Here is a 26683-nt window from a genome sequence, read left to right as displayed (position 1 = left end):
TTATTGGATCTGGTCCCTAAGAAATCATCCTAAAAGTATGAGAAYGTCTGCTTGGTAATTGGGGTTTGTTCCAGTTGCTCTGTGCTCTGAGCTAGAAGGATCTCAGAAGAAAATGAGCCATTTTTTCCCCTGTGGGCCTTTTTGTAGGCCACTCCACACTGGACTTGTTGAAAGAAAAACCCATGGCTGTGGGCTGCTGCCACCTGCACCCAAGCGGAGTAAGTGTAAAGCACTTTGGGAAGCCAGTTTATTGCCACCATGACACACTTTCCTCTCATTTCTGAGCTGGCCCTGCTGCCAGGGGCAGTGCAAAGACTGAAGCTGAGTTTTAGGATGTTTTAAATGGGTTTTGGTCTCATATGCTAACATGATGCTGCTCAGGATGCATTTACTGAATGCACCCTTGTAGCATCCAACTCACCTCTGCAGGCACCAAAAGCCAGTATTGGAGCTAGCACTGATGCTGGGCAGCTAGGAGATGCTGGGACACGCTCTGCAGGCATGGGCTGAGCAGAGATACCACCAACATCCCACTCCCCCGCAGGCTGGCCAGCCCCCAAAACCTCCCACCCGGTGCACATGTGCATCCGTTGCATGCATGCATCCGAGGGCAGCAAGGACAGGGACCGTCCCCGGCCCTCGAGCGTCCGCTCCCCAGCACTGCTGCACCCTGGGGAGAGCTCCCCTTCTTGAGACACCCTGACACCCAGCAGACTGCTCTGCCCCTTTTTTTCCCCCGTAGGCAATCTCTAGAAAGCAGCTTACAAGCTACAGCCAAGGCTATCTTAGGAGTTAGATCATGTCGTTGCTTAGTTCCCTGTATTAGATGCTAATATTTGCCCACGGAAAGTGCCTTGGGCATCTAAGTGGTGCTGGTTAAAATAAAAAGGGGAGACTAGAAACAGTGCACATTCGTGTGCACTAAAATTTTAATCCCTCACCCACTGTTCAAGGACACGTCTATATGGGATCTAGAAAGAACAGCATTAAAATAATAATAATAATAACCCCCCTCCCACCCATCAGCAAGCTGGTCCCTGGAATGGATTTAGGTTAAACTAAATGAAATACAGTTCGGACCAGGAAAGCCCTCCTGGCTGAGCACCAAGCCAAGCCACGCTGCCCAGGCAGAGGAAGGCTGGTGGATCAACATCTCTCAGGGTTTTTAGGAACAGGTTAGACAGATGCGTTGGGAACGGTTTAGCCAGAGCTGCCTCGGGGCTGAGGGATGGTCTAGATGGTTTCTTGAGCTCTTTCCAGGCGCTGGTTTCCCATGCCGCAAGACACGCACAGAGCAGTGATGTTCGCCATCACCAGGGCATGTAAGAAGTTGTCTCTGAAGGAATCAACAAAATGATTTAATGACCATTAATATTTGGGGGGGATTACTTGGTTAAAACTAACCCAGTGAGCAGGCAGTGACCTTTTATCTTTGCACTAGGTTTAAAACCTGGTTTTGGCTAAAAGACTGTGCTAGCGGCTAGGYCTGAGGAAACAGCTGTGGTGCAGGAAGGCTGTACAGGCACAGGGAAGGTGGCTGGAGAGGCAGCCTGAGCTTCCTGGGACCCACGATGAAAAGAGAAACTTCTGAAAGYTCTTCACACTGAAAACCAACGAGGATTTTGCCAGCAAATGACACCAGGACCATGGCCTTTAACAGCTTGGAAAGTTTCATCCTTCTTCAAAAGCGACGTCTGGGAAAGGCTCCACGTGTGCTAAACCCCAGGGAGGGGATGGTGTGCCAAGCCATGACCTCCATGGCCTTGCACAAGGGAATGAGCTGAGCTTCATCCTTAACCCCGAGCTTCATCCTCAATCCCAGAAAAGTCTTTGCCCAACATGGAGGTGTAACTTGCCTTTTGCATCTTGCATTGAATCAATAGGTTTGCACAACCACGCTTTCTATCAAAGGGCATGGAGAAGCAGAGAAGTCTTCACCTTTTGCCTGGCTCTAAAAGGGGGAATGGATTTTACATCAGCGACTGCTCAGCCAGGAAATCACTATTGAACTGATCTCACTTACAGCCAGGAGCACGGTAAGATAACGCAGGGCAACAGCCTGTAAGCCAGGGATGGCAGAGTTTTTCCTGGGCAGGAGCCAAGCAGTCGCTTCAGCCTGAGACACCAGTCGTGGGAATCGCCTTCGCTCCAAGGCCTGTACCCTACGAACAAATAATAACGTGAGCAGCTCATTTAAAACATTTATAACATTTTAAACTGCTTGTGCGGCTCAAAACCAAAAGAGACAAGCGTGCTCGTAGTTGCTGGTGCTGCATGCATCATGGGATGCGCTTACGTGATGGATTACGCTTACGTCTTCCTATTTTATCCAGTTCTATTTTATCCTTTGATAAGATGTTTGAGTCTCTAGGCAGGTTCTTAGTCTCYGGCCTTCGCTCTGTGGATTACCTGTGGCTTGAGGGTGCTGCTTTCCCGGACCGGGTCAGGTACCTTATCCCATTGCTCAGCTGTTTTCTTGCTTAGCTGCTGGTGTGCTTAAAGCAATCTCTCCCAGCTCTCAAGGTTGCATTTCTTCAGTGACCAGCAGCTGACCATCAGGGAGTTGTTTATAGCCCCGAGGCCTCCGTTTTCAGCCTGTGCCCACGTTTTCAAGGCCTTTGCTAATTATCCCACGCTTAAACTCCACATCATAACCAGCGACACCTGGTATCCAGCTCCGTTTCACACAGCAAGCTCTCCCAGCGTGCTGATAACAAGCCTCATGCTTTAGCCTTGCAACGTTAGCATAAGGCAAAGTGGTCTTTCACTAGCAAGAGCAATGCTTTCTGCTGGGACACCAGGCAACACAGCAGGGTCATCACGGCTTAAGATGAAGCACGGATTGGAAACGATCAGCTTTTGGAAACTTTCCAGCCAGCCCTCGCAGGCACTGCAGCCTGACCTAGACAGATTACTTTTGCTGACCTCTGGTATTAGAGCCRGCATCTTCACACCACAAAGATTAGGTGCTCTATAAAGGCATCGAGACAAAACTGAATTAGAGAGATGCAAGTCAAAAACTTCGGACCAGGTGCTCCGGATCCTGGTCTTGTTTCATTCACCATGATCAGCTGCTGGGTTTTGSAGAGAAAGGCCCAGGAGCCATACGAGGAGCCCGACAGCATTTCCCATGAGTGATCCACAGACTGTATCTAYTGCAGCAGCACCACCCTCTGTTGATTGCCTTAGTGGCTTTTTTCCCCATCTCCGCAGCTGCCTACACGAGCAGGTTTCTAAATGCAATTTTGCACCTCCCATGCAGCTAGCTCATCCTCCGGTCTCGGGGGACCTTCCTCTTCATTTCCGTGGCTTTGAACTCCACAACACACATCTCTGGCACTGAAGAGAAAGCGTCACATTCAGCAAAAACATCTCCGTCCTTCTTCCGATGCATCATGGATGACAAATAATTGGAAATCAATTCTGTTTCATATTACATACTCCAGGCTTGGTGATTCTGCGAGGTGAACTCTTGCCGCGGAGTTAAATCTTTTTTCTTTTTTTTTTTTTTAAATCGGAAAATAATGTATGTATTGATTTTATTGATGCCAAAGTCATGATTTTTTAATATAAAAAGCTTCCTGGCTTTTACACTCCCTGAGCTTTGCCTGTAAAAGCACAGCACCAAAAACAAAGACCATGAGACTTTGCTGATAAGTAAAGCAGCCTGCTAGATAGAAATAAAACCAAGCAAAACATTTTGAAATGATCAGATGGAAAGCCAAATGAAGATCGGGGGAGAAAACATGTGAATAGCACTGTGGGGGCTGGCCCTATTTTCGGGACTTTTGTTTCTGTATTAATTCTAAATTCCTGACTTGCTGATGGCCTTTGAAGAGCTGCACCCGTGCGGGTGAACTCGATACTTTGGGGGCTGTATCCGCAAAAGCAACCGTCATGTTATATGGGATGATGTGCAGAGCTTTAACTGGTGTGGTGGCAAAGGGAGACAGACTGCACCCTCCCAGGCCTTCCTCTTAAATCTGTGCTCAAAGCAAACAYCTGGATCCTGGTTTGGGATCATTTYCAGATGATTACTTCCCCAGCAAGGCCTTTTCCTGTAGATTGCTGGTGACAGTATCATTCCCTCCTACAAAGAGGGAAGAAGAGTCATTCCAGCCCATACTCTCTCCTAGTGATGACCCTGCGCTCATGGTGGTTACACAACCTCAGCACTGTCCTCAAGCGCCTCAAATGACACAAAACCCACCCATTTTCTCTTCCACTCCTCGCAGGAGAAGCATGTGCTGGAGCGGTTTTGCATGTTTTGCTAGAGTATCATTTGAGTTTTGGCTCACAGTTGCTATGCAAGTTTTACAAGTTTGAGGCAGCAAAGTCCAAAAAAGCTACCCAGCTTTCTGCCCGCGGCAAAAGGCGGAGAAACCTGTGAGTTGAAGACCTTTGTCTTGGCAGGACCACATGGATTCCCGAGTTGTTGAATTGCTATTAACTCTCAAATGGAGGTTGGAGATCACACCTTAGAGACCGGGAGAGTTAAAACAACTGAAGAGTTACGAAGTGGCAAAAGGCTTAAAAACTGCTTTGGAAAGAACAAAGTGTTCCTGCCCCAAGGAATGAGGAGCAGAAGAGAAGAGATAGACAGGCTAAGATCTTTCTAAGAGCAGCARGAAAGGGTAGTTTTCTTTCTGGGAAACAGCTCGTTCTCTATAGATCTGAGGTACTTCATCAGCAAGTAAAGCACGTGCCGTTTAAAGCATCCTTGCAAAGTCTCCGGCGCCTGCTTTAGCCATCACCGAGGTCGGCTGGTTTGCACTGTAAACCAGATGCAGTGCTGCAGAGAGCATGCTGTGATTGCTGGAGACAGGCAGGCAAGTGCCAGCCTTCAGACCTACCAAAGAGGGGCGGCAGGGCGTCCCATGCAAGGAACCCGGCCCCGCGGGAGCGGCTTCAACCCTCGTCCCTGGCTGCTCACACGTTTAGGGTGTCTTAAAGCTGTTTGGTGACAAGCAGCAGAGGGAACAAAGCCAGGACTGTTGGCAGCCGATGTAGCGCTTTGCTCTTACATTCCTACACTGACAGGAGAGAAACACGGTACGAAGCCATGTGCTTTGGGATTTCCCTATTTCCGATGCTCAGAAGAGAAGGACGATAAAGGAAATGCTATAAAGCCGCAATCACGACCTCAGCAGGGAGCAGAAAATGGAGAAAGCAGATATGAGAGGAAAAACTTGCAGAAATGTGCATGCTATCCCTTCTGCAATTAACCATTTTGTTTTCTTTGGCTTTCATCTACTCTGATCTTGCTCGTGTTTCAACTTTTCCACCTCAATGTCCATTTTTCCCCCGTTCTTAATAACTTTTCTAACTGACATGGGAAGCTGTATTTTTGCTCTCGCATACAGTAAAACATGAGCAATGCCCAGTCCCACCTGGCACAGACAGCTAGCAAGATCACTAAAGAGGCACAACGGGATCATGTTTGGCATCTCATTTATTGTGAGCTACTGCTGGGTTTGGGGTAATCCATCAAGTATGGGTGTATGGACATGAACTTTGTCCTCTGCATATATCTCTTGAAGGGCAGAAGAGTGGACAACTCTGAGCTTCACCCACCACTTTTTCAGTAGTCAAAAGCCCTGCAGACATTACTCCCTTTTCTCCTCCTCTCCACAAGCTTGCTGAGTTGCAACTTGAATAACTCAAAAGAATTTTGCAATAAACAGCCCATAAAAATCACTCTGAACATTCAAGACACAGTGCATCTAACACAGCGGCCTGGGGAAAGACAAAGGGGATATGACCATCGTAAGTGCTCGTTTAAAGACGGGATTCACAGATCCTTTGGTGGTAAGGAAACAAAAAAAGTAGCAGCTAATCATTTGTTGCTCCTGACAGAGACATAAAATAACCATGAGAAAGTCTAGAGCTCTCCAGGGTTTAAGGCCATCAGGCCCTGAAGCTGGTTGACATTATAAGGAACTAATGTAATTGCCAGTTTTTGCATCCTTGAACCTCCCCCTCTGTGATGTATAAAATGTCACCACAGTCCTYTGAGGAAAAGGTTCATTTTTAAGCCCATTCTGAAAATGCCCAGTAGGCATGGATAGACTTTTCATGAGATTTGTCTCCTCTCTCTCACACAAAGACCAGTTATTCAATCAATCAGCCCCTCAAAATGCCCACAAATGTGTCTCATCCATTACTCTCAGCACTAGAGCTAGCACTCTTTCCTCCTCAGGTCAAACAGTTGTTTCTCCAGAATACTGCAGCAGGCCAACATCTAGAAAAAACAAACACCAGATGTATTTATCCACTAAACGACATCACTGGTGATTTCAGGCACCGGTGCCTGAGACGCAGTTCCAAGCCACAGGACAGCAGAGATGCGGTTCACATATCAAACACCTAATCAGGTGTCATGCAGCCCTCCAAGAGACGCCTTACCAACTCCAGCTGGACTTCACAAAAATCACTTTAAAATTGATAGCTAGAAGCCAGTACTGTTTCGGGAGCAATGTCCTGCAGAAACTGCTTTTTTGTTCCACAGCTCCAGGCTGACCCGTGCCTGGGCCCTGGCACCACCGCAGTACAAACCAACACAGAATAATGTATTCACACTTTAAGATGAGCTCCCAAAACATCTGGATCTGGTGCATGGGATTTGAGGGAAACAAGTGCTAAAGTCCTGGAGAGCAGCGTCCTTTATTCTGTTGTCTCTGTTGCACTTTGGAGGAACACGCTCTAAGGAGGGAGAGACAGGAATCATGTTGCTTCTCTTTAATGAGCTCTCTACCGAGTTCTGTATGCTGAGCTAGAACCATCATTTCCATTTTCAGGAAAGTATATGGGTGAGTGACACAAGCAGGCTACTGAAGAGACCAGAATACCAAAATGAAGAGTTTCCAACAGGAGAAARCAGGTGAAAAATGCCCAGGAGCAGTAAGACCTGTTGTTTCGAGAGGTCAAGCAGTTGGTACCTGCTGCCCATCAGTGTCTCACCGTTGATGGTTTTAACCTGGCACTAACCCCAAAGCCTCCACATTTCTGGAAGTCCATRCAAGGTTTAAAAGGAGAGGGCAGCCTGTGAGTCACAGAGGGCAGGTCCTGAGGAAGTGAGAAAAACATTTCACATAAGCCAAACTGATCAGAGGATAAAGGCCCTGCAATGGCACTTCAACAACTCTACAACTAGAATAAAATCTTCAGCATCACAGAAAAAGAGGGAAGAAGTCATTTATTAGAAGTACTGCCTATAGGATACAACAAAAAACACCCAACCAAAAAAGAAAAAACCCCAAAACCCCAAACCCATCTATGAAAAACCTACCTCTTCTGCAGCCTGGCACAAGAGAAAGCCAAATCTAGCTGACAGATCCAGAATATAGCAAAAGCTAAATTCTTTTCTCCAACTCTGTGGAGAAGCCCGAATTCAGATGCTGTCTGCTACCAGGCAGTAGCTGGAGTTKGACCAGTGGGTGAATCTAGAAATGATGGTGTGACCATCCGTCGTGATGCCTGTCTCTCCCAAAATAGGTTCTCTTTGCATGTGGAAATGCAAAAATAAGGTTTAGAAATCCAACCAGCACCTGAAAAAACACGGGAGTTCTCAAAGAAGCCAGTAAACCTTCCAGCTGCAGACAGGCTGTATGTTCTCATTCCTTAGCTAATGCCAAATTAAGAGACAGGGTTCAAAGCTGATGCTATCAATCCCCATTCCTCTTTTCAGGACAAGTGCCTCATCACCCGAAGGTATAAACTCCGAGTCCAATCCATTACCACACTGTCCTGCAGTTATTAGCACAGTAGGTGCCTGTAAGCGACAACTCATTGCTCTGCAATTGCAAGCAGCTTTTGCTGCTATAAGGGGAAGAGCGGAGATGCAGCCTTGTACCTGGTAGGGAAAGGGTTCCTGGGGGAAGTTTTGCCCATTAATGTGTTATCGATGTTAGATGCATCTGTAAGCAGCCSGCGGCTGTATGCATACTCTTGCTCTCTTCCAATTTTAAGAGGATTTTCATTTATTTTTAAGATTCTGGAAATTAAAAGTAATGAAAGGCCTGGTTTGACRGACTGGTAATATTAAGACTATGATTTTCCATATCCAAAAGGAAAGTATAAACTTCTCGGATACAGATGGTACATTGCTCTTCACAGCGAACTCAAGCTGGCTGTGCCTCTTGGTACTTTCAGTAGTGGAAAAAGCAGGGAACTATTTTAAGCGCTATACTCATAAAAGTCAACATCTTATTACTGCATCTGGCAGAAAGAGGCAGCAAAAACGTTATTTTTTCCATCTGTTAAAAAAAAAATCATTAATAATTTCCAATTTGCTGCAAGCTGCAACTCACCCRTTCACACAGACTGGCATAACATACAGGCAAAGTTACTCGCAGAATGAAGCTGAAGAACCAGAATCTGGAATTCCAGCCTCCTGTTCCTGTGGTCTACATTCCCGTGGCAGCTGCCAAGACTCTGCTGGTGCATGGCTTATCTCAGTTTCCTTCTCTGTAAAATCAACAACTATTTGCATATCATGGCTCTGTCTCAGAGGAAACCTGCTCCAGAAGTACAAAGCATGTTCTTTTGATGAACTGTGTGTAATTAAGGAAACAGCTCATCAGAAAGTCTAACTTGTTTCTAGGGGAAATGATCTGAAAATGATTTAGTGCCCTCATTTAACATGGGATATATATAAAGTCTTGTTAGGGGACTATTCTTGCACTAACTGCTGTAAGGACTGAAAGTACTCCTTCATTAGACTCCTGCTTGGGGAGAAAGAAGCATCTTTAAGAACATTGTTGAAGCCTTCTGTATTTTCTTCTATCTTCATGAAAACTATGCTAGTTTACACGGCATATTTTCTTCTACACAGAAGGGTGCTTACCTTTTTGTCATTACTATAAAAAGCAATTCCTCCAGAAGGAATTTGGGTTTTGGTTGCATAGTTGCAAGTATAGGGCAGTAGGGTATAACCCCAGCTCTGCCAGTCTTCTGCATGAGTTTGGGTAAGTCACTTTCCGTACCYGTCTCCCTCCTATTTAGACATCAAGTTTTTTAAGGCCACAAGTCTCACCTTTCACATATTAGCACAGCAAGCTTAGATTTTGACAATAATAATGCTAAAAAAAAGCCCCACATTTCTTGTGAGCTCCAGCTCATCAGATTTCTTGAGTCTGGTAGTGAGTGGGCAAGTGATAAAACCGGCAGTTGAAATTCAATATAGGTAAATGCAAAACAGCGCACATAAGGGAAAAAAGAAAAAAATCATAATCTATGCACATAAGGCTCTGAAATAGCTGTTACCACCCAAGAATGAGACCTTGGGGTTATGACAGCTACGAAAACATCAAGTCAATACTTCTCTACTTTAAAAAAAGCAACCAGAGTGTTATGAGTTAGGAAAAGAATAAGACAGCAAATGGTTATGCCACTGTACAAATCCATGTTCTTAAGACTTCAGGTTTGATAATGCACTAAGGACACCTCTTTCAGCTCCAGGCTGACATGTCCTACACGTCTCTCCCAGCTCGTTGTTAGCTTCAGGGCACTGCCAAATCCCCCTTAAGCAGGCATCTAGTCTAGATTCCTGGAAGTAATAAACAGTTCATATTTAGCCTGAGAGGAGTCACCTATTCAGCATGTCAGAACATCAGAGTATTTACAAGGGTACTTAAAAACATGGAATTAAAGCTCAGCATTAGGAAATCAAGCCTGAAAAACACCGAACACTTCATCTGAAGCAGTATAACCAATACTGTACTTAAGYGAAGATATGTAAGGCAAGCACATATCTTAATCTTGACAGGCCACCACCCCCTTCATTTTCTGTAATCATGAGCTTTTAAGGCATCGCCCAAAAAGAGAAACAAAAAGTTATTGCTTCAGACCACAGTTATGAAGTTGTCTGTTTACAACATACMTTACAAAGAGGTGGGTGCGTGACTTCTACTTGCACTTGTCTGTCTTTGCATAGTTGAACTCTGCAGCTATAATTAAGAATTGAAAATAAGTGCTGCTGAGCCTTCTGAGAGGGTGCTGATGAACCAGGGGAGGAAATAAGGCATGCTTAAACAGTAAGAGCTGGAGATGTTAAGCAAAAGGTAATTTGAGAAATTACAAGAAACAGAAAAAAGTCTGTAATAACAGTTTCCAGTGAAAGTAGGAAATACAGTAGTGAATTTGGAGCCAAATTTTTAAAGGCACGCAAGACACAACCTTACCTGAGAAAGTCTGTGCCAACAGGTCAGCACAGGCAAAGGGGAAGAATTGGCATTTGCAGAAATAACCAACCAASCAGAAAAAAACCCTTGCTACTAACTACATTATTTGTTACAGGTAAGCCTTGGCGAAGGACCTTACAGCTGGTACCTCTGATCCTTTTTCAGGTTTCTTCATCTGTGTATGTGTTTAGAACGCTTACTGTGGCAGCACCTAGAGGACAACTGCTTATAAACAGGCCCCAGCATAATGTGTTTGTACAGCACCCACCAAAACCATCTGCTTGTAGGAGATGAAGCTAAAGCAACTTACGCCTGCTAAGACTTTAGAAGGAGGTAAACCATTTTAGTGACTGCATGGTACAAACAAATGTTTTGTTTATAGAATCGGCCCTTCTCCTACACAAAATATTAAATCAACATGCCATCTCTCAGACACTTCCAGGGTTAACTTTGCCCGCAAATCGTCAACCATAATGATTTTTAGAACTAAATAGTACAAAAGTGGCCAGTAAAGCAATTCTCAGCAATTGGAAGACCCCTGGATAAAGCAAGATTTCAAGAGAAATTTAAATGGAATGGAYATAGACAAAAGCCTAAAGAAAGCAAAAAGGCAAAAGCATACAAGAAAACAGAGCAGGTTATTCCTATGTCAGTGGGCAAGATAAGCATTTTGCTTTGTAAATACACAGGCCTAAGCTGACCCAATTCCTGCGGTCGATAAWTGACAAACTCAAGCCCCAAATTCATCACATCAGAAGCTCAGAAGTYGCTATTACAGAGGAAAAGGCAGGAGAACAGCTAGTTAGAAGACACAAAAACCCATCTGTAACCCTCAGGAAATGCTTACAGCGAGTAGCAGCCAGTAACTCAGAACAGCAGTATTTGTTGAAATAAGAGTCATAAATAAATCACCTTGCCTAAAGCCAAGTCGTATTTCACGCTAAATTCAGATCGCACTAAATCAGTTATCAGTGCATTTTCACAGCATTTCATTTGAATTATTTGACTTTTACAAGCAAATCCATGCTGATTCATATTAGATGAATTTGTTTTACTGTATAATACCAAAGGCCTTAAAGTGTTGCTCAAGATCATACAGAAGTTAACAGCAGAGCCAGTCACAGAATCTGGATTCTGTTATTGCCCCAAGCCCTGCGATTTTAGCATTAGTCAGGTTGGGTCTAGTGGTAGATCCCAACTATTGCCATTATCAGCACACAGCACAGAAGTGACCGACTTGAAGGGAAGGTCTTGTACGACAGAAGATGACAGTAAGGAAGCAGACRCACAGTAGGTAAAATACAAGTTTTTTTAAAAATTGTTTTGTTTTACAAGCGAATGTTTGTACAGAGGTTGTTGGAACACAAGCRGACAAAATAAGCAAAAAACAAGACCAAGAATTTGTCATATAGATCTGCAGCCAAAACTTAAAAAAAGGGCAATAACTGGAGATACTCACAGCATTGATCAACTACAGGTCTATACCCCCTCCCCCCAATACATGTGTACAACAGGAAAAAAGACATCCAGCATCAACTTCCAACCAGCTAAAATGCCCTCAAAGCTCTCTTCCATTTTAATATTTGTACAAGTTCAGTGGCAATTCTAGGTATGATGGAGCACAGAGACAACTGCCATTGCATAGCCACCTCTTGCTAACTCTTTGTCACATACTGTTTCCAAACAGAAAGCGAACATAAAACCAGGAACAGTGCTATGTATTATTTTACATCAGACAGAAAAAAAATAAAATAAGAGTTGCAGCGTTTAGTAGTTTAGTTTGTCAACTCTTCAGATTTTCGTATGAGAATTTTATTTCATTGCCTACTGTTTTGAAAACTCCAGCTGGCATGCCTTCTTAAAAAATGCCCCCCAATGTTATTTGACCGCAAATATAGAAATATAGAGAGAGAGCACATGCCAGGTTTGAATSAATTAAAAAAGTTAGTTACCTAAGTGCGACGTTAGAGAAGGTCAGAATCACAYAGTTGGCCAGATAGCAGAATGAGTGTCCCTCAGTTCTACCTACAGCACTTCAATACCGACCTGTAATCAGTTAACGCTCGATATTTCTAGCAAAGAYTGCCCAACAGCAGAGAGCTTCCGCTGACAGTCCACTCATTCTGATTTAAATGGCATTTTAAACTCCTTCCTCCTTCCATTTCCCTGGGTTAAGCTTATGTATTTTCTTTGGATTTGGGAAGAAACACAGATTCATTCCTTGTTATTTTGCTCTCCATTCTGGTATGGGAAGTATTGTCCTGGAGTCAGGAGAGAACAAACTAGCTGCCAATCATCCAACGACCCCAAATCACTCTGGAGTGCGGAGACTGAGGACTTAGGAGCAAGGCTGGAATTCTGGGAGATATCGTCAGGAAAGAGAAGCATGATAGCACACAGTCCTTTTCCAAAGCTTCCCACTTATTATGGATGTAGCACAGTGGACTCCATGATGAAGCACCAGAACAAGGAAAGCAGGAATACAGACAAAGCATCTCCTCAGCAGTGGGTTTCAAAAGAATGAGTCCTTTGAAAGCTCAAAAAAATTAGGATTCCCAGAGCAATAAGCAGAATTGTGCAATTCAAAAACACACAGACGTGAATTTTACTTTCAAAGGGCTTTATATTACAAAAAGTGTAAGTCACAACGAATGCGAAAAATCCATTCAATGAGGCTTGTTTCCAGTTTGCTAGGAAAGCTACTTTTCTCTTCTTTATTCCCAGCCTACTGCTGAAAACATGATTGCCAAAACAGTGACACCTCGAGCTAGATTTTTAAAATCAAACTTGCTCTGCCAGATCCAGTACTCTGAACTTGTCCAGGTTGTAGAAACAAGCCTTCACCACTCGGCCACCAAAGTACCTTCCATTTAGATCCACCACAGCTGGAATTAAAAYAAAAAACATGTCAGCAAGCAGCAATTCAGTAAAATAAAAAATTCTTTAGCTAACAGTCTAATGAGTGAGGCTGTTTAATCTCTAAACAAGTTAATTCTGAAATTAATATGAAACAACGTAGCATCCTACCTTTGATCGCAGATTCAACCCGTTCAAACTCTAAAAATATTCTTACAGCTTCATCATCAGGTGCACCAGGAATCTGAAGAAAACCAGAACTGATTAGARCATTACCAAGATACTGCTTTAAATTGTTGTTCTTCACAGAAGTAGTGACCMCAATAGAAAATTCAGGCATAGCTGTCCAGTTGCCGAAGGGAGATTTAAAACTGCCAAAATGGGTCCCGTTTCTCTAAGGGAATCTTTCAAGCAAGCTGGAGYGAGAAGCTTCTACAGGCCAACTCCAAACAATTCTATGTAAAAGACTAATTCAAGCAGGAGGAACTAAAGAAGGCTCCAAACGCACAATACCCACAGATTTTGCCCACTTTAAAACTGACTTTAAAAGTTTGTACTTTTATAGATACAGAAAATACAGAATCACAAGGCTGCAAGGGACTCTGAGAAATCTTCTTAATCTATGCCCCTTCTTTAAGGGGGTAACAAGTTAGTCCTGAAAGACAAATGCCCAATTTGCTTTCAGAGCAGCCACCAAGAGACAGATTATCTCTTACCTCAAAGATGACACATTTCCCAACCTTGCCGTATTTTTCGCATTCTTCCTTAGTTTCAACTTCTAGATCTTCGTCTACCTCCCCAGCGCCTACCATGTTCTGAAAGTTAAGAGAGGAAACCCAACTCACCGGATGTGGCCCAAGTAGATGATTATGTAGACAAATCATGAACGCGTGCAATTGTGACCGTGAATATTTTAAGCTTCTGTTTACCAAGTCAAAAGCCATTTCAAGCATCACAGTGCTAGACAATTCCTTAGAACTAAAACACTGCGACATGGTCACTGTATAATCGAAATCAGTGTTGCTTTACAGCCATAACTTATTTCAGGGGGGCACCTGTTTTCTCCACAACATATAAAGCACTGTGCTTTCAAGGCATTTTGAAAAGGGATAGAAATGGTATAAGGTTTAGGCCAGAACTGTCTATATAGAGGCATTGTAACAGGTTTAAGCATTTCAAGCAGACATGCATGCTGAAAGTACCAAGATGTGTCCCTTTACTTTCAACTTACCCTTAAAAGGACCACTTTAGTAGGGCATTTCAGTATCTCAGTTAATGGGTTAGAATCCGTTTTCTTGGCTGCATCTACTATAACGAGAGAAAAGTGAATCATGGAATAATTTAAAATTAAAGCCCATTTAAAGCACACATTTGGGGCTTTTATCAGAATCTTACTGTCATCGTATAATGGAATAAAAGCCACTAAATGTAGTTTCATCTTGGTAAGGAATAGTCTTTCAGAACTCCTAGTTACTTGGAAGGACAATAAACAGACAAACCACTGCTATGGCACATAAATTAAGCCAAAACATAGACAACTATTTCTTTGAAGGAAATCACTCAAATTCAAAATTTTACTAGCTCCACCAAGAACAAAAATCAGATCTTCTTACTCCTAACAGGTGTGCTCAGGCAGAGGTGCTGTTCTACTAAGCCTAGATGTTGTCTCTAGACCAGACAGCCCCCGGGGCAATTAGGGCAATATCTAACGCACGTGCCAGGGAGAAAGCCAGCAGGAGTTGTGCAGGATCACGCCTTGAAGAGAAGCTACAGACAGAACACTAAAGGAAGATAACCTAAAGGGTAAGAGGAGGATGAACTAAAATAATTAAGAGAACCACTTTTTAAAAGAGATAGAACAAGAAGGAACATGTCATTTCTCTAACTCTTAACTAATATTCTGTGCAAGGACAGAGGGGAAAAAAAAAGATCCGGGAGCTCCCACTGACATACATTTCTCCTGACCATTTTCTACAGAAGCTTCCCTTTTCCGCTGGGGCAGGACAAAATTACCTTTATCTGCAGCATCACCAACAATGATCTTGCCACCTCTCTTGCTTGTTTTCTCTACTGACAGTGCTGTGCTCAGGCCCTGTTCATGCTTCCCCAGCCCCTGGCCCTCTCTGAAACCATACTTCTGCATGATTTTATGAGCTACCGTCCCTCTGCAAAGAGAAAAAGGACCAGTCAGTAAAGGYTTCTTACACAAAACATTATCAAAATATTGTTAAAACACTGCTTTTCCTGACTAATCAGATATTCTACATCCTAAAAATCTCATTACACAGTGAAAACATAAAAGCTTCTACATGAGTTTATAACCTAACGATTTCACAGAACCTTGTGAAGATGGAAAATATTATCCTGAATTACAGATGGAAAACTTGACAGAAAATTTGACTAACTCAAAGTTGTTCACACCTTTCCAAATATCACTTGACTCCCATTAGTCATGCAAGTCGGCATCAGACATTCTGCAGAAAGTCGCAGAATACATTAGACCAAGGTCCCACTAGTCCAGTTTATCTTTACCAGTGGCTGGTATCAAAAAGCTTGAGAGAAAAGTATCAGAATATCAAAACAGGCAGATGTATTTCTGTTTCCCACATTAGATCACATTCCACTATCTACTAGTTCAACATTGGCTTAAGCTCCAGAATAAGTGGCTTTGCTRCCCCTTCCTCTAACAAATTTGAATATTCTTAATATCCATTTAAATGATGTCTCATCTTTCTGAATTTTCAAGAACTTTGAGGCAAAAAATTCCCCAATCTGTTTACAGAGCAAATGCAAAAAGGAACCCCGCTGACTGATTTTGAAATACYCACTGAAAGAATTGCTAGAATCAAAGCATACCTATATGTGCCGACACTTCCTTTGGATACTATGGCTAGATAGGTGAAGGCATAAAAATATGCCACGGTACAGTAGTTTACACCACAACCAATATTCTATCCTCAGTCTCCTCTGTTTCACTAATAGGCATTACACAGAAAATGTAGCATCAGTGACTACATGACTATTTTTCTAGGTATACRATATAAAACACATAAATGAACATTAAAAAAGGCCAAAAGGTCTGGCTACATAATGTTCAAAGGTTAAAACACTAAGTTTAAGTTAAAACACTAAGAATAAGTAGCCGCCAATGTGCAGTAAAAATAAGGCAGGTTAGGTAGTATTTTTAGCACTTTTTTCAATGAAGCGGAGGTCCTAGGGTATTTTGTTAACTAGAGGTGGTAACAATACAAACTGCTCCAACAGTACTGATGTTGGCTGTCCATTTTCTGGACAGTGTATAAAAAAAAGTTTATATCAAACACTTGCACGAAAACAAGAATGAAAAATGYAGTGTAATAACATTATAAACTCTGCTTTTATGGCTGTGTTCCTCCTGGATGTAGTTTTGATTACACCGAGGCTGCACTTACGCAACGCTTGATATGACTAAAGTCTAAGATTGTCGAAGCTAAACACTACACCTTTCAAATGATGTCTCTAAGCTGTTCTTAATTATAAATTCAACTTCACTTTGTCATTGCAGTAGTAATAGAAGCATTTTACRCAACGCTAATCCAAGGCAGAAGAGTAAACGGACAGATTTGCAGCCACAGCTGCTGCCACTTTCATACAAATATGCTTTGCATTTTTGAAGAAACAAACAAACCAGGGCTGAAATGATTTGCCCACTGGTACACAGCAAATTTAGGGCAAAGCTGAAAAGGAAACCTGGAGGCACTAACACGCCATCTGTGTTTTCCTGTAGATTACATTAGCTTGGCTTGTACAAACCATAAACACTTTATATTGGAATGGGGCTTCAGAACTCGCTTAAAGGCACAGCCCTGAATGCAGCCACCCCAAATGCTTTTCTCTCATTCAAAGAAATCAACTGCTGGTTTTGCATCTTCCCAGTTAGGACCACATGCGCTTATACCAACCAGTTGTGTTCCTCCTCTTATTGACAAACTATTTTAAGTTTTTCCACCATCTTCTAATGTCTTTTTTACAAGACGTTAGTATGTCAAACGTATTTACCCCATGTTAGCAAGGAAAGAGTTACTAGGTCCTGTGGGGGAACGAGGTCTTTCTGGCTCATCATACACTGGAGGAGGAATAGCTGCTTTAGAGGAGGGCGCCCGAGGTCTTGACTCTTCTTCAAACGGAAATGATGCTACAGCTGGAAGGGAATGGAGACTTTTACTTTTTCACTAAATTACTTTGCATGAACTACATATTTGTCATGAACCCTAAAGTACTGTGACCTTAATCTAACTCATTTACAGAAAGATCTTCATCTGCAAGCTGTCCTTTCTTCAATATTCACACATTAAGAAAAAAAAAAGGTCTTTCATGTAAATCCAAATCAGAAGACTGTTTCCCTTGCACATGCTTTCTTAACATCCCTTCATCTCTCTCTCTCTCATATACAAGATTTAAGCTTTGAGATCTTCTGGGATTTCCTCATAGAATATATAACTTGAGTTTGTTTTCACAGTTCTGTAATACATTTAACCTCAAACTCATCAACTGGAGAAAAGAAACATTAAGAGGCTACTGCACCACAATTTGTTCATCCAGGCAGATGGCAAGCAAACTTAAAGCACCATTCATCAGGAACAGAATTATGACAATAATGGATGAATGCTCACAGGTTGGGGTCTAAAGACTATACAGAAAAGTACACTGTACATTTATACAAAGGAAAAAATCAGCTCTCCTTTAAAAAAAGAAAATAATGCAAATTTAGAACTGTTTTCTGCTTAACCGATTTCCCCTTCTCCATAAAAATCTTTGGCAAAGACTTCTCAAAGCAAAACATTTATACAATCTGACGAGATCTTGCTCACTATTTCTAAACTAAGCCCTTTCCTGGGAGGTACGTATATCATACTGATCAGATTATTATACCACTTCCACTGACAAGTCAAACTGCAAAGTTAAAAAACAAAAACAAAAACAAAAAACCCCCCCCCACACACACCAAATACACCAGAGAAACTATGAAGATCATGCTCTTGAATGTATTTATWTACTTTTAAATGGACTTCATTTTAGAATATTTTCTCATGCTAACTAGCATTTGTATCTTACCAAATAAAATGGCAGACATGAAGTTTCGGGACACAGTACGAGAAAAAAAAAATCCTATTTAGGCAGCAGATGGACTGGATTATGGAACTCTGCTACAGTAATATTTTCTGAGGTTTGTCCAGCCTAGCTTTGAGCGTCAAGTAACAACTCATACAAAGATTCCCTTGTGAGATCATCTCACATTTTAAAAGCCCTCCCCCTCAGGATATTTCTACCATTTCCAGCCTGTATTTACTTTTCTTTGACACTGCTCAATTGCTCTTAATTATTTATACAAAACATTTCCTTTCTGTTTTTAGTGTTTACACACTTCAAATGCTTTTGCTATTATGTCATTCACTTACTCCACCAAGCTACACTTTTTTTGATTTGAATCTACTCTTAAATTAAATCAGGACTTCCAAAGGAAAGTTTGTTATGTGTATAATATTCAAATTTATTTATAATAACATACACAATACACTAATTATTTTAATTTAAAAATTTAAGACAATCAGACATGCAACAAACCTGAACATTTCTGTTCTTACAGCAAGATTATGCCATCTAGTGGACAACTGCAACCTCTTTCTCAAGGATAGGAAACTCCGTCTTGCAAGCATCTTTTAGCTGATACTTTATCCCTCATAAAAAAATTACAAGATCCTGTCCTTAATGCATAACCCCTTCAGAAAAGGCATTCATAGAAGTACCTCCTAACGCAAAAGGTAGTGAAAAAATTCCCTCTCCGTGCTGGGGAGGTAAGTTTCTAGTCTACCYAGAAAAAAAACATTTTGCAACATTTCTTCTTCTTTCATATAACAAACGAGTAACTGAACACAGTTATCACAGACCAGAGTGCTAACCCACTTCTCTAGCAATACAGAAACACTCATTTAGAATAGAAATGTGAATATCRATAATATCGCAGGTTCCTCATAACCTCCACCATCAACGAAGAACAAGTACAGGTCCTTCTGCCACAAGGAACCATATGGGAAGAGTAGCAGGACTTTAACTGAACAGAAGTTTGGGTAAGAATTGAAAAGCATGTCTAGGTTTTAGCAAACAGGGTTTTGGTGTACTTACGTTCTTTGTCCTTCTCAACAAGAGATGTAGGTGGTGCAATCGCAGCTCCTCCCATACCTRTGAACGAAACGGAAGACAACACATTCTTACAATCAGGTCCTGCAGCTAGGAATAGCTTCGGTGAAGCTTAACGCAGCTGCTGGCTCCTTACCAGCCAATTCTTAACAAATCTCGCTGCCAATAGAAAGGTAAAGACAAGGGACAAGAGGGGGAGGACTCTGAGAAGCTTCAAAGCTGATAAACTAGGAATGACTGAGAAGCACATCACTGCAGTGAGATACTACACACCGTCTAAAATATTTCATTGTGCAACATAGTTGCCTTAAATTGATATGTATAATTTCGAAGGATTTCAGAAATTAAAGACTGCAATGAAACATATCTTCAGTTCTAAAACTGCTCAATTAAGCCTAATGAAATCTGTTCAACGTTAACCATACTTTCAWAAGGGTACAATGCAAGTTCTATTTTAATGAACAAAATTCTAAGGTAGTTTCAGACTTCCAAGGCAGAGTAAATATATTTTAAATGTCTCCTCTCCTTCATTTCTGAAAGAAAATAAGACTTGACTTATCTATTGTGACTTTGTTACTGAAAGAAAATAAAGTTTAATTTTGTTTATACAAAGACATATCTAATCACCCAGATCGGTATTTTGTTAACTAGTTCTGAGGGCATTCGAACAACAAAGGCAGGAATGGTAAGTAATAACAGTGAAAAATTCTACAGTAATTCTCATAGCCTGATTTTATCTCATGTTCCCCCCTTTCCCAAAACCTACACTATGCAGAAACTTGTAACAGATACCTACTAGCTAATGTAAGAAGAACTTTTCACAAATAGGTAAGCTGCCATCTCCCTCCATGGAAAAAAACAATTTTCTGTACTACAATAGTTATGTCATAATAAAATACTAGCTTGTCTTAATAAAATACTGGCTTTATTCTAGAGGCTCAGAAATAACATGATACATATCAGCTTAGAAAACAGGAATACAGAATCACAAAAACAAGAACAGGATTGTGGATTTTTTTTTCCTCCTTCTTTTTTCCCCTACCAAAAGACTAAATAAGCTCCCTTACTTCTTTTTCTTCTCTCCCTTTCATAATCTTCGTCTTCATCAGAATCTGGATCTGGTCTTCTTGAAAACCCACTGGCTTCATGTCTGTCTTTACGTCTTCTAGGAAACACAATATATTAGGATAAGAAACATCAAGTCTACACTTTCCTTTAATTTGTGATACAATCTTTATGGTATAAATTACACTGCTATACTCTACTCAGCATTTCATAATGTGTTATCCACTAAGGTGCAAGTACATGCATTTACTTTTTTGTTTGTTTTTATCCTTATGGAATATTTTTATAAAATATGAGATGGATCCAAAGCAAGAGGATCACTTTCCACTTTCAAATCAGCCAAGGAAAACGTATGGAAATGATGAACCATATGAATAAATCTAGCCCAAATTTTGAATGACTGCAATGGAAGTGCAGGATGCAACTGATAGGAAAATAACAGACATTAATCATCCTGCTTTGAACAGAATTCCTTTTAAATTCTGCATTACTGGCTATAAGGAGTAGTATCATTCACTCAATGAAAAATACCATCATACAAAGATCAGATTCTTGAGCAGCTAGCTTGTCAATTAAAATTAGATGCTGGAAAGTGTTTAAAAATTTTAAGATTTGGGTGGAAAATATTTCAAGAACTTGTTTGTACTTTGAATGTTTTTTATTGCAATCATGAAGTTACCAATTTTAATATTTTAGAAAAAGGAAGAATGTTTATCCCCAAAAGTTCAGAGCACAACCTGGAACATAAATCAGGTCTCCTTTCCAGCACAGCTGCCAAAAATGAACTACGAGTTGGAAAGAACAAGCAGTACTACAGACAGGTATTGCTAAGGAACCAGACAAAATATCTGAATCTCCAGATTGCGAATTAAAAGGAAATATATACTCTGTTCATACACCTGGTTTATCAGAAAGCATACATGTGATGCATGTTTGGCTGACAGATTGTTTCCTCAACTTGAAAATCAAAGCTTGCTATGTATTTTCAATTCCCTCCCTCTAGTTTTACATACATACACATATCTTTATCTACGGACTACACTCGAATCTCTCGGCCTACATGCAACAAGTTACAAGCACAACTGCAGGTACATGGCAACTAATGGTGAAGCTGGGGAACTGTCAGCCCAGATTTCTGAGATCTTGAATGCCACTTAAAGAGAACTATGAAAGGGCCTTAGGCATTCCTCCTCCACTACAGCATAAAGATCATAATTGAGAGAAGACAGAGAAGCCCCAACAACTAGAAATACTAGCTTCTGCAGCCTAAGCAGAGCAATAGTATCTCTCTCTTAATTCCATGGACTTCAGGCGATTCATACCATGATGAAATTGGCTTATTAATTTCACTTAAAATAAGAGAATGTAATTTTACTGGCTGGCAGATGTTTTAYCACCTATTTCAGTAAGACATTGAATCTGCATTCAGCTTCTTTAATAAGATTAGAGACTTATTATTCCAGGAAAAGAGCATTTGAGATAATTAAAAGTAAACAGTACTTTCTTTTGTCATGAGACAAAAGAGTAATAAATATGCAATTAACTTGCTTAAACTAATGCAGAATATTAATAGAAGAAAAAAAAGAWAAATAAAAGYAACTATGACTCTCGGAGGCAGAGCTAGTTAGATCTGTAGAACTGAAATGCTTTCACATGGCAGTCTGGAATATGTAAAAGGAAAACAGATGGTTTATCATTAAGTGTTGAAAGGTATTTCTGAAGTCAGGTTATACTGAAACAAAATACTCTGAAATACCTGCAAGGTCAAGGTCTGATAATCATGCATTAAGTACCCAAATACTTCTGCTACTGTTGAAATAAATTAAATGTAGTAAAATTTGACAAACCTTGTCCAGTTTGTCCATTAAAAAACAAAGAGGCTGTAAATATGATAAATCAAAAGATTTTTGGATTGTTAGATGATTTCAGCAAGAGCATTAAAATTTGCCTTGTGTTTGCTTCTGCAAGCCTACAATATTCTTCACAATAGCTTTAAGAACTTCCCTGAAACTGTTTGGAGGTATAAAACTAAGTGAATAGATGCTTAAATAACTTATCTTTATCTAAYAGTCAATATGTCACGAGTTAAAACAAAAACCTTACTTTTCTCTTTCTTCAATCTCCTTTTGCCTCTCCAGTTCACGCTGCCTCTGTCGTTCCTCTCTTTGACGTTTTACCACTTTCTCATAATCATTTGGAAACATGGGATCATATTCGTCCGCCAAAGGTATCAACACATCTCCTGCAGAAAAGCCACTAGGTACAGGATCCTTAGGAGAAAAAAAAAAAAGGAGGAAAAAGGAAAAACATTGATATTTTCCAGCTGAGATCTGCAAACAACATCCAAGAGATAAACACGTCCTTCTCACTCCAAACACCACTAAACTCCATTTCTGACTCCAATAATGGCAGGCAATACCCTGATCCTGCTGATATTAAGAGAAGGCTTTGCTTTAGTTCAAAACAAAGATTTCACCCAGTCCCTCACCACCTCAAGTACCTCCATGAAGGACAGAATCCCCCACCAGCAAACACAAAGTAGCAACAAATCAATGTGGACAAGAATATTTTGATACCCCTTSGTTCCCTGTTACTAGAAAATGCATCTTGCTGTTGCAACCACCTGCCAGGGGTCATCCCATGCAACCTCACCAGTCGTCTTCATCATTTGCCATTAATACAGTACCTGACAGAAACAGACACGCTGTTCTTCTTTCATCTGAAAACTATTTTGGAACCTTCACCTTTCAAGAAGTTTCAGGGAGAAAGTTTGTTTTGATTCCTTACCATGGGAAATGCATTTAAAAGATTAGGTGACTTCTATTTTGTTTTTGTTTTGATTGTTACACAGGTCCAGTTCCAACAGTGGTGCAATCACGATTACCATCACTATTTACCTAACCAAACTGCTGTTTTGCAAAATGCTTTGAAGCGTTCCAGGAGAAATACACTAGGACCATCATTTTAGTTTAATTGTACATTCATCTTGGTACTTCCATGCCATATCACATGAAGTCTGTATAAAACTGAAGACTTCACTAATTTAAAAATCTCTGAACAGAAGAAATCAACTTCAAAGATCACTTCCTTGACCAGTAGGAAAAGGTGACAAAAAAATAAAATACAGACTACAGTCAAAGAACTCAAATTCAGAAACATTTTTTAACAGCTGGACTGTCTGACTACCTTGATCTTACCTTTAACCCAGCTGCTACATGAGGTGGTGTGTCCACAATCTGTCTCTCATCAGAAGAGCTACCTCGTTTCAGGTCAATCACTGGAGCGAGGACTGTTGTTTGTTTTGTTCTCTGACTCTGGAAACAAAAAATTACAACAGAAAATGTGTCTAAAAAAAAGTAACAAAATAGTTTTCTAAAAAGCAGCTTTTAAAATATTCAAGTAGATTTCTCCAATTTTTTTTAAAAGCTCTGGCTCAAATTCTTCACTGCTCAAAGCTCAAAATGCAATTTATCATAAATTTATCAACATACAGTAATTCTCAACATTTCTAATGAAACTTGACACGAATAAATAAAATTTATTTCATATTCAGTGGTGACAAAGACCAACTCTGCTCCGAGCCAGAGGCTTGCCAACTATGGTTAAATTTTCCTGCTTTTAAGAGAGTGATATCAGACTTTCTTGTGCATGCACTAGAATGTACAGTGATAGGTGAAAGGTTTGGAACTAGGGCCAAAAAACAGGCATTAAAAATTCAGATGATCTCTTCAGACTGAGTTTGAATTGAGGATTTTTTTTTTTGATCCAGTAGGCTTAGACTTTTCTTAAAGACAAATTCTACTCTTCTTCATATTTTATCATCTGATAAACTGGATTAATCCTGTTTTGAATTTTGAATTTTCCAGTCTTATTCTGTTCTTCTATTACAGCCTATACATATACTGAGTATCAGATACATACAGAAAGAACACATACAATATATATGCCACTTCAGATTTCATTCATACAAGTTGTTCCAAACTCTGTTCTCAATTTTAGAAGCATAAACCAGCAGTAATTCTGGTGAAAAAAGGCTGTGCCTGGTAAAGTATTCTATAAAATTAATTGCACTTACGCTTCTATTTTAATCAAACATTCTCATTCTAGAACATACAGACTGCAAAGAACATGCATCCTACTTGAACTTAAAATATCAACACTGCTTAAAGCAACGGGGTGAAACACTGTAGCAATAAAAAGAAGAGAAAATGGCTCTGGCACAGTTTAGTCTCCAACATTAGCTTTCACCCCGTTTCCCTTTCATGTATACTGGAAATACTTTCTGCAAAAATTTCTAACACATGAGAATTTGCACTTCAGCACCTAAAGCCTTTTTAAAGAGCAAGCATAAAATGATGCAAACGTGTAAATGACAACTGCTGCAAAATGCCAGGAATGACCAACAGCTGATACTGCCAAACTATCAATGGCAGTATGACGCCTACCTACTTTAAAAAAAAAAAAAAGAAAGCTTAATCTCATTATCTTTGAAGTTAAACATAAAGATCAGCTTTTAGCTCTGTTAGTTAAAAAAAAAAAAAAAAGAATTTGAGGCTTACAGTGCACACATCAATTCTTCATTTGATTTTTAACTTTACAAGACCTCCTCTAACAGATTTCCGAAAACACGCATCTTGGTCCCAATGCCTTTTCGGTAGGCTCCACACTACAAACTCATAAACAGATCACAACAAAAGGGTCCCAGATCTGTATTCCAAAGTCACAAACTTTCCTCAGTGTTCCTAACACAGAAGGAATTTGAACAATAGAAAGCAAAATTACTAACGACTATACCTTTGCTTGYGTGAGAGCTGCTTTCTTCACCTGCAACTGAGACTGTAGTAGTTTGAAATTTTTGGACCAGCCTTCTGTTTTCGAATCGCTGGTCTCAACTCCCAAGTCATCGTAAAGTGACATTTTCTCTTCAATTTAAAACTAGAAGACAAAAAAAAAGACAAAATAAACCATATGTCCAGTCCTTATTTGCTACTAGTTGGGTTATGTTTGCACGCCATATTTTTAAATATCTTTTTTTTTTTTTAAGTCAGAGAAAATTCCAAGTAGTGACATTTTTCTGGTTAGTAGTAGATACACATGACTGCTGTAAGGCTGTATAGAAATAATTATTTGAAAGGTAATAAAATGCTTCTATGAATACTGTTCAAGTGTTAATGGGTGTTGGAAACTTTCTAAAACTAGTTTTGTAACATACTGCTTGCAAAATTATGGTTGTAACATCATCATTTCATGCTTTTAAAAAGTTACACTCTGGTCCACAAAAATACTAGGAGGGTCACAAAGAAATTCTTAAGTATGACATAAGCCTAAAGACTTCCAAATCAGAGCATGCAAGAAGTATTGTCTCTCCTGACCTTAAAGTCTGTACAAATATGTCAACATTACAACCAACTTCTTAAACTTGAGAATTTTACATCGTTAGGCTGAAAAGAAATATGTTTCTTACAGTAACTACGCTTGCTGGAGCACTGGTTGCCAGAGTATGATTAAGTAAACATTTTCACATGCTTAAAGGCCTCCCAAATACACAGAATATATAAACACTCGCATATAAAATCACCTGGGTAATAACATCAGAACATATGGCATAAATCACTGTCTATGTGATACTGCATCTGACATGAAAGGAAGGAGAAAAAACGTGCACAAGTGAGAGGTCTATCACCTGCAGCAGCCTGTGGACCAACAATAATGTGTGTAAGCACATTATTTAGCCTCGTTTGGGCCTGGATTACAGTATCTCCAGCCACCGCTTTAACTTCTTAATTTCCTGCAGAAGAAAATATCCGTAACAGAGTTAAGGATTACCAATAAATTGTCTGCAGGGAAGCTGTACAGACATACAACGCTCGCTACTAAGACCTCGCTCCTGCAGATTTGACAGGTGCCTGTGTTTGAAGGAACCTGCCCGACAGAGCAGCTGGCTGCTGGAAGTACCGACATAGCTTATATGCATTTAAAATTTTAAGCAAGTCTCAGATGCAGCAGGCAGCGATTGCACTACAACCCCCACAGGCGGCGGGATGTATGAAATAATGAAGAAAATATAAATAGACTTATTTATATATTATTTATATAATAATATAAGCAAGGATAATAAAGACGACGTGATTTCAGCCTGTAGGGGAATAYAAACAACCGAGGCTCGGTGTAACGGTGTTTGCTGCAAGAAAACAGAGGAGGGAAAGTGGGTTTTGGTGGGGATTATTATATATACAGGTGGGGAGGAGGGGTTATAGGGCAGAATATATATACACACGGGAAGGGGGCACTACGAAACCCGCCCGCGTCACGGGGGGATGAAGTTTGGGCAGCAATAGGAGATTTTAGGGGTCAAAGGGGCCGGGAGGCGGCGGCGGCCCCCGCCGCGGGCCGCGGCCGGGCGC

At 40.6% G+C, this 26683-nt stretch overlaps 1 protein-coding gene and 1 long non-coding RNA gene across 5 annotated transcripts; both read right to left on the bottom strand.

Moving 5' to 3' along the window:
- Nucleotides 1-5434: 5434 nt before the first annotated feature.
- Nucleotides 5435-7843, bottom strand: LOC112978072. Its single transcript, XR_003257737.1, has 2 exons — nt 7289-7843; nt 5435-7065 (listed from the first exon to the last, which is right to left on the bottom strand). It is a non-coding gene; the product is annotated as an uncharacterized LOC112978072 (long non-coding RNA).
- A 3624-nt stretch (nt 7844-11467) lies between these two features.
- On the bottom strand, nt 11468-26092 carry RBM17 (RNA binding motif protein 17). Of its 4 annotated transcripts, none has more exons than XM_026091171.1 (12): nt 25963-26092; nt 25074-25214; nt 23477-23593; nt 22383-22549; nt 20282-20379; nt 19200-19256; nt 17076-17217; nt 15051-15202; nt 14269-14342; nt 13754-13852; nt 13209-13281; nt 11468-13066 (listed from the first exon to the last, which is right to left on the bottom strand). In XM_026091171.1, exons 2-12 carry the CDS (start codon nt 25194-25196, stop codon nt 12963-12965), a joined length of 1206 nt encoding a protein of 401 aa, XP_025946956.1. In that variant the 5' UTR covers nt 25197-25214; nt 25963-26092; the 3' UTR covers nt 11468-12962. The 4 variants fall into 4 exon arrangements, with proteins under 4 accessions (XP_025946956.1, XP_025946957.1, XP_025946953.1 ...); XM_026091172.1 differs by having other exon boundaries at nt 14269-14345; nt 20282-20376; XM_026091168.1 differs by having other exon boundaries at nt 14269-14345; nt 25963-26091.
- Between the last annotated feature and the right edge of the window lie 591 nt (nt 26093-26683).

Source organism: Apteryx rowi, unplaced genomic scaffold (genome assembly GCF_003343035.1).
Source record: "Apteryx rowi isolate R43461 unplaced genomic scaffold, aptRow1 scaffold_9, whole genome shotgun sequence".
In the NCBI taxonomy this organism is placed as follows: domain Eukaryota; kingdom Metazoa; phylum Chordata; class Aves; order Apterygiformes; family Apterygidae; genus Apteryx; species Apteryx rowi.
This window is presented reverse-complemented; position numbering and strand designations above follow the sequence as displayed.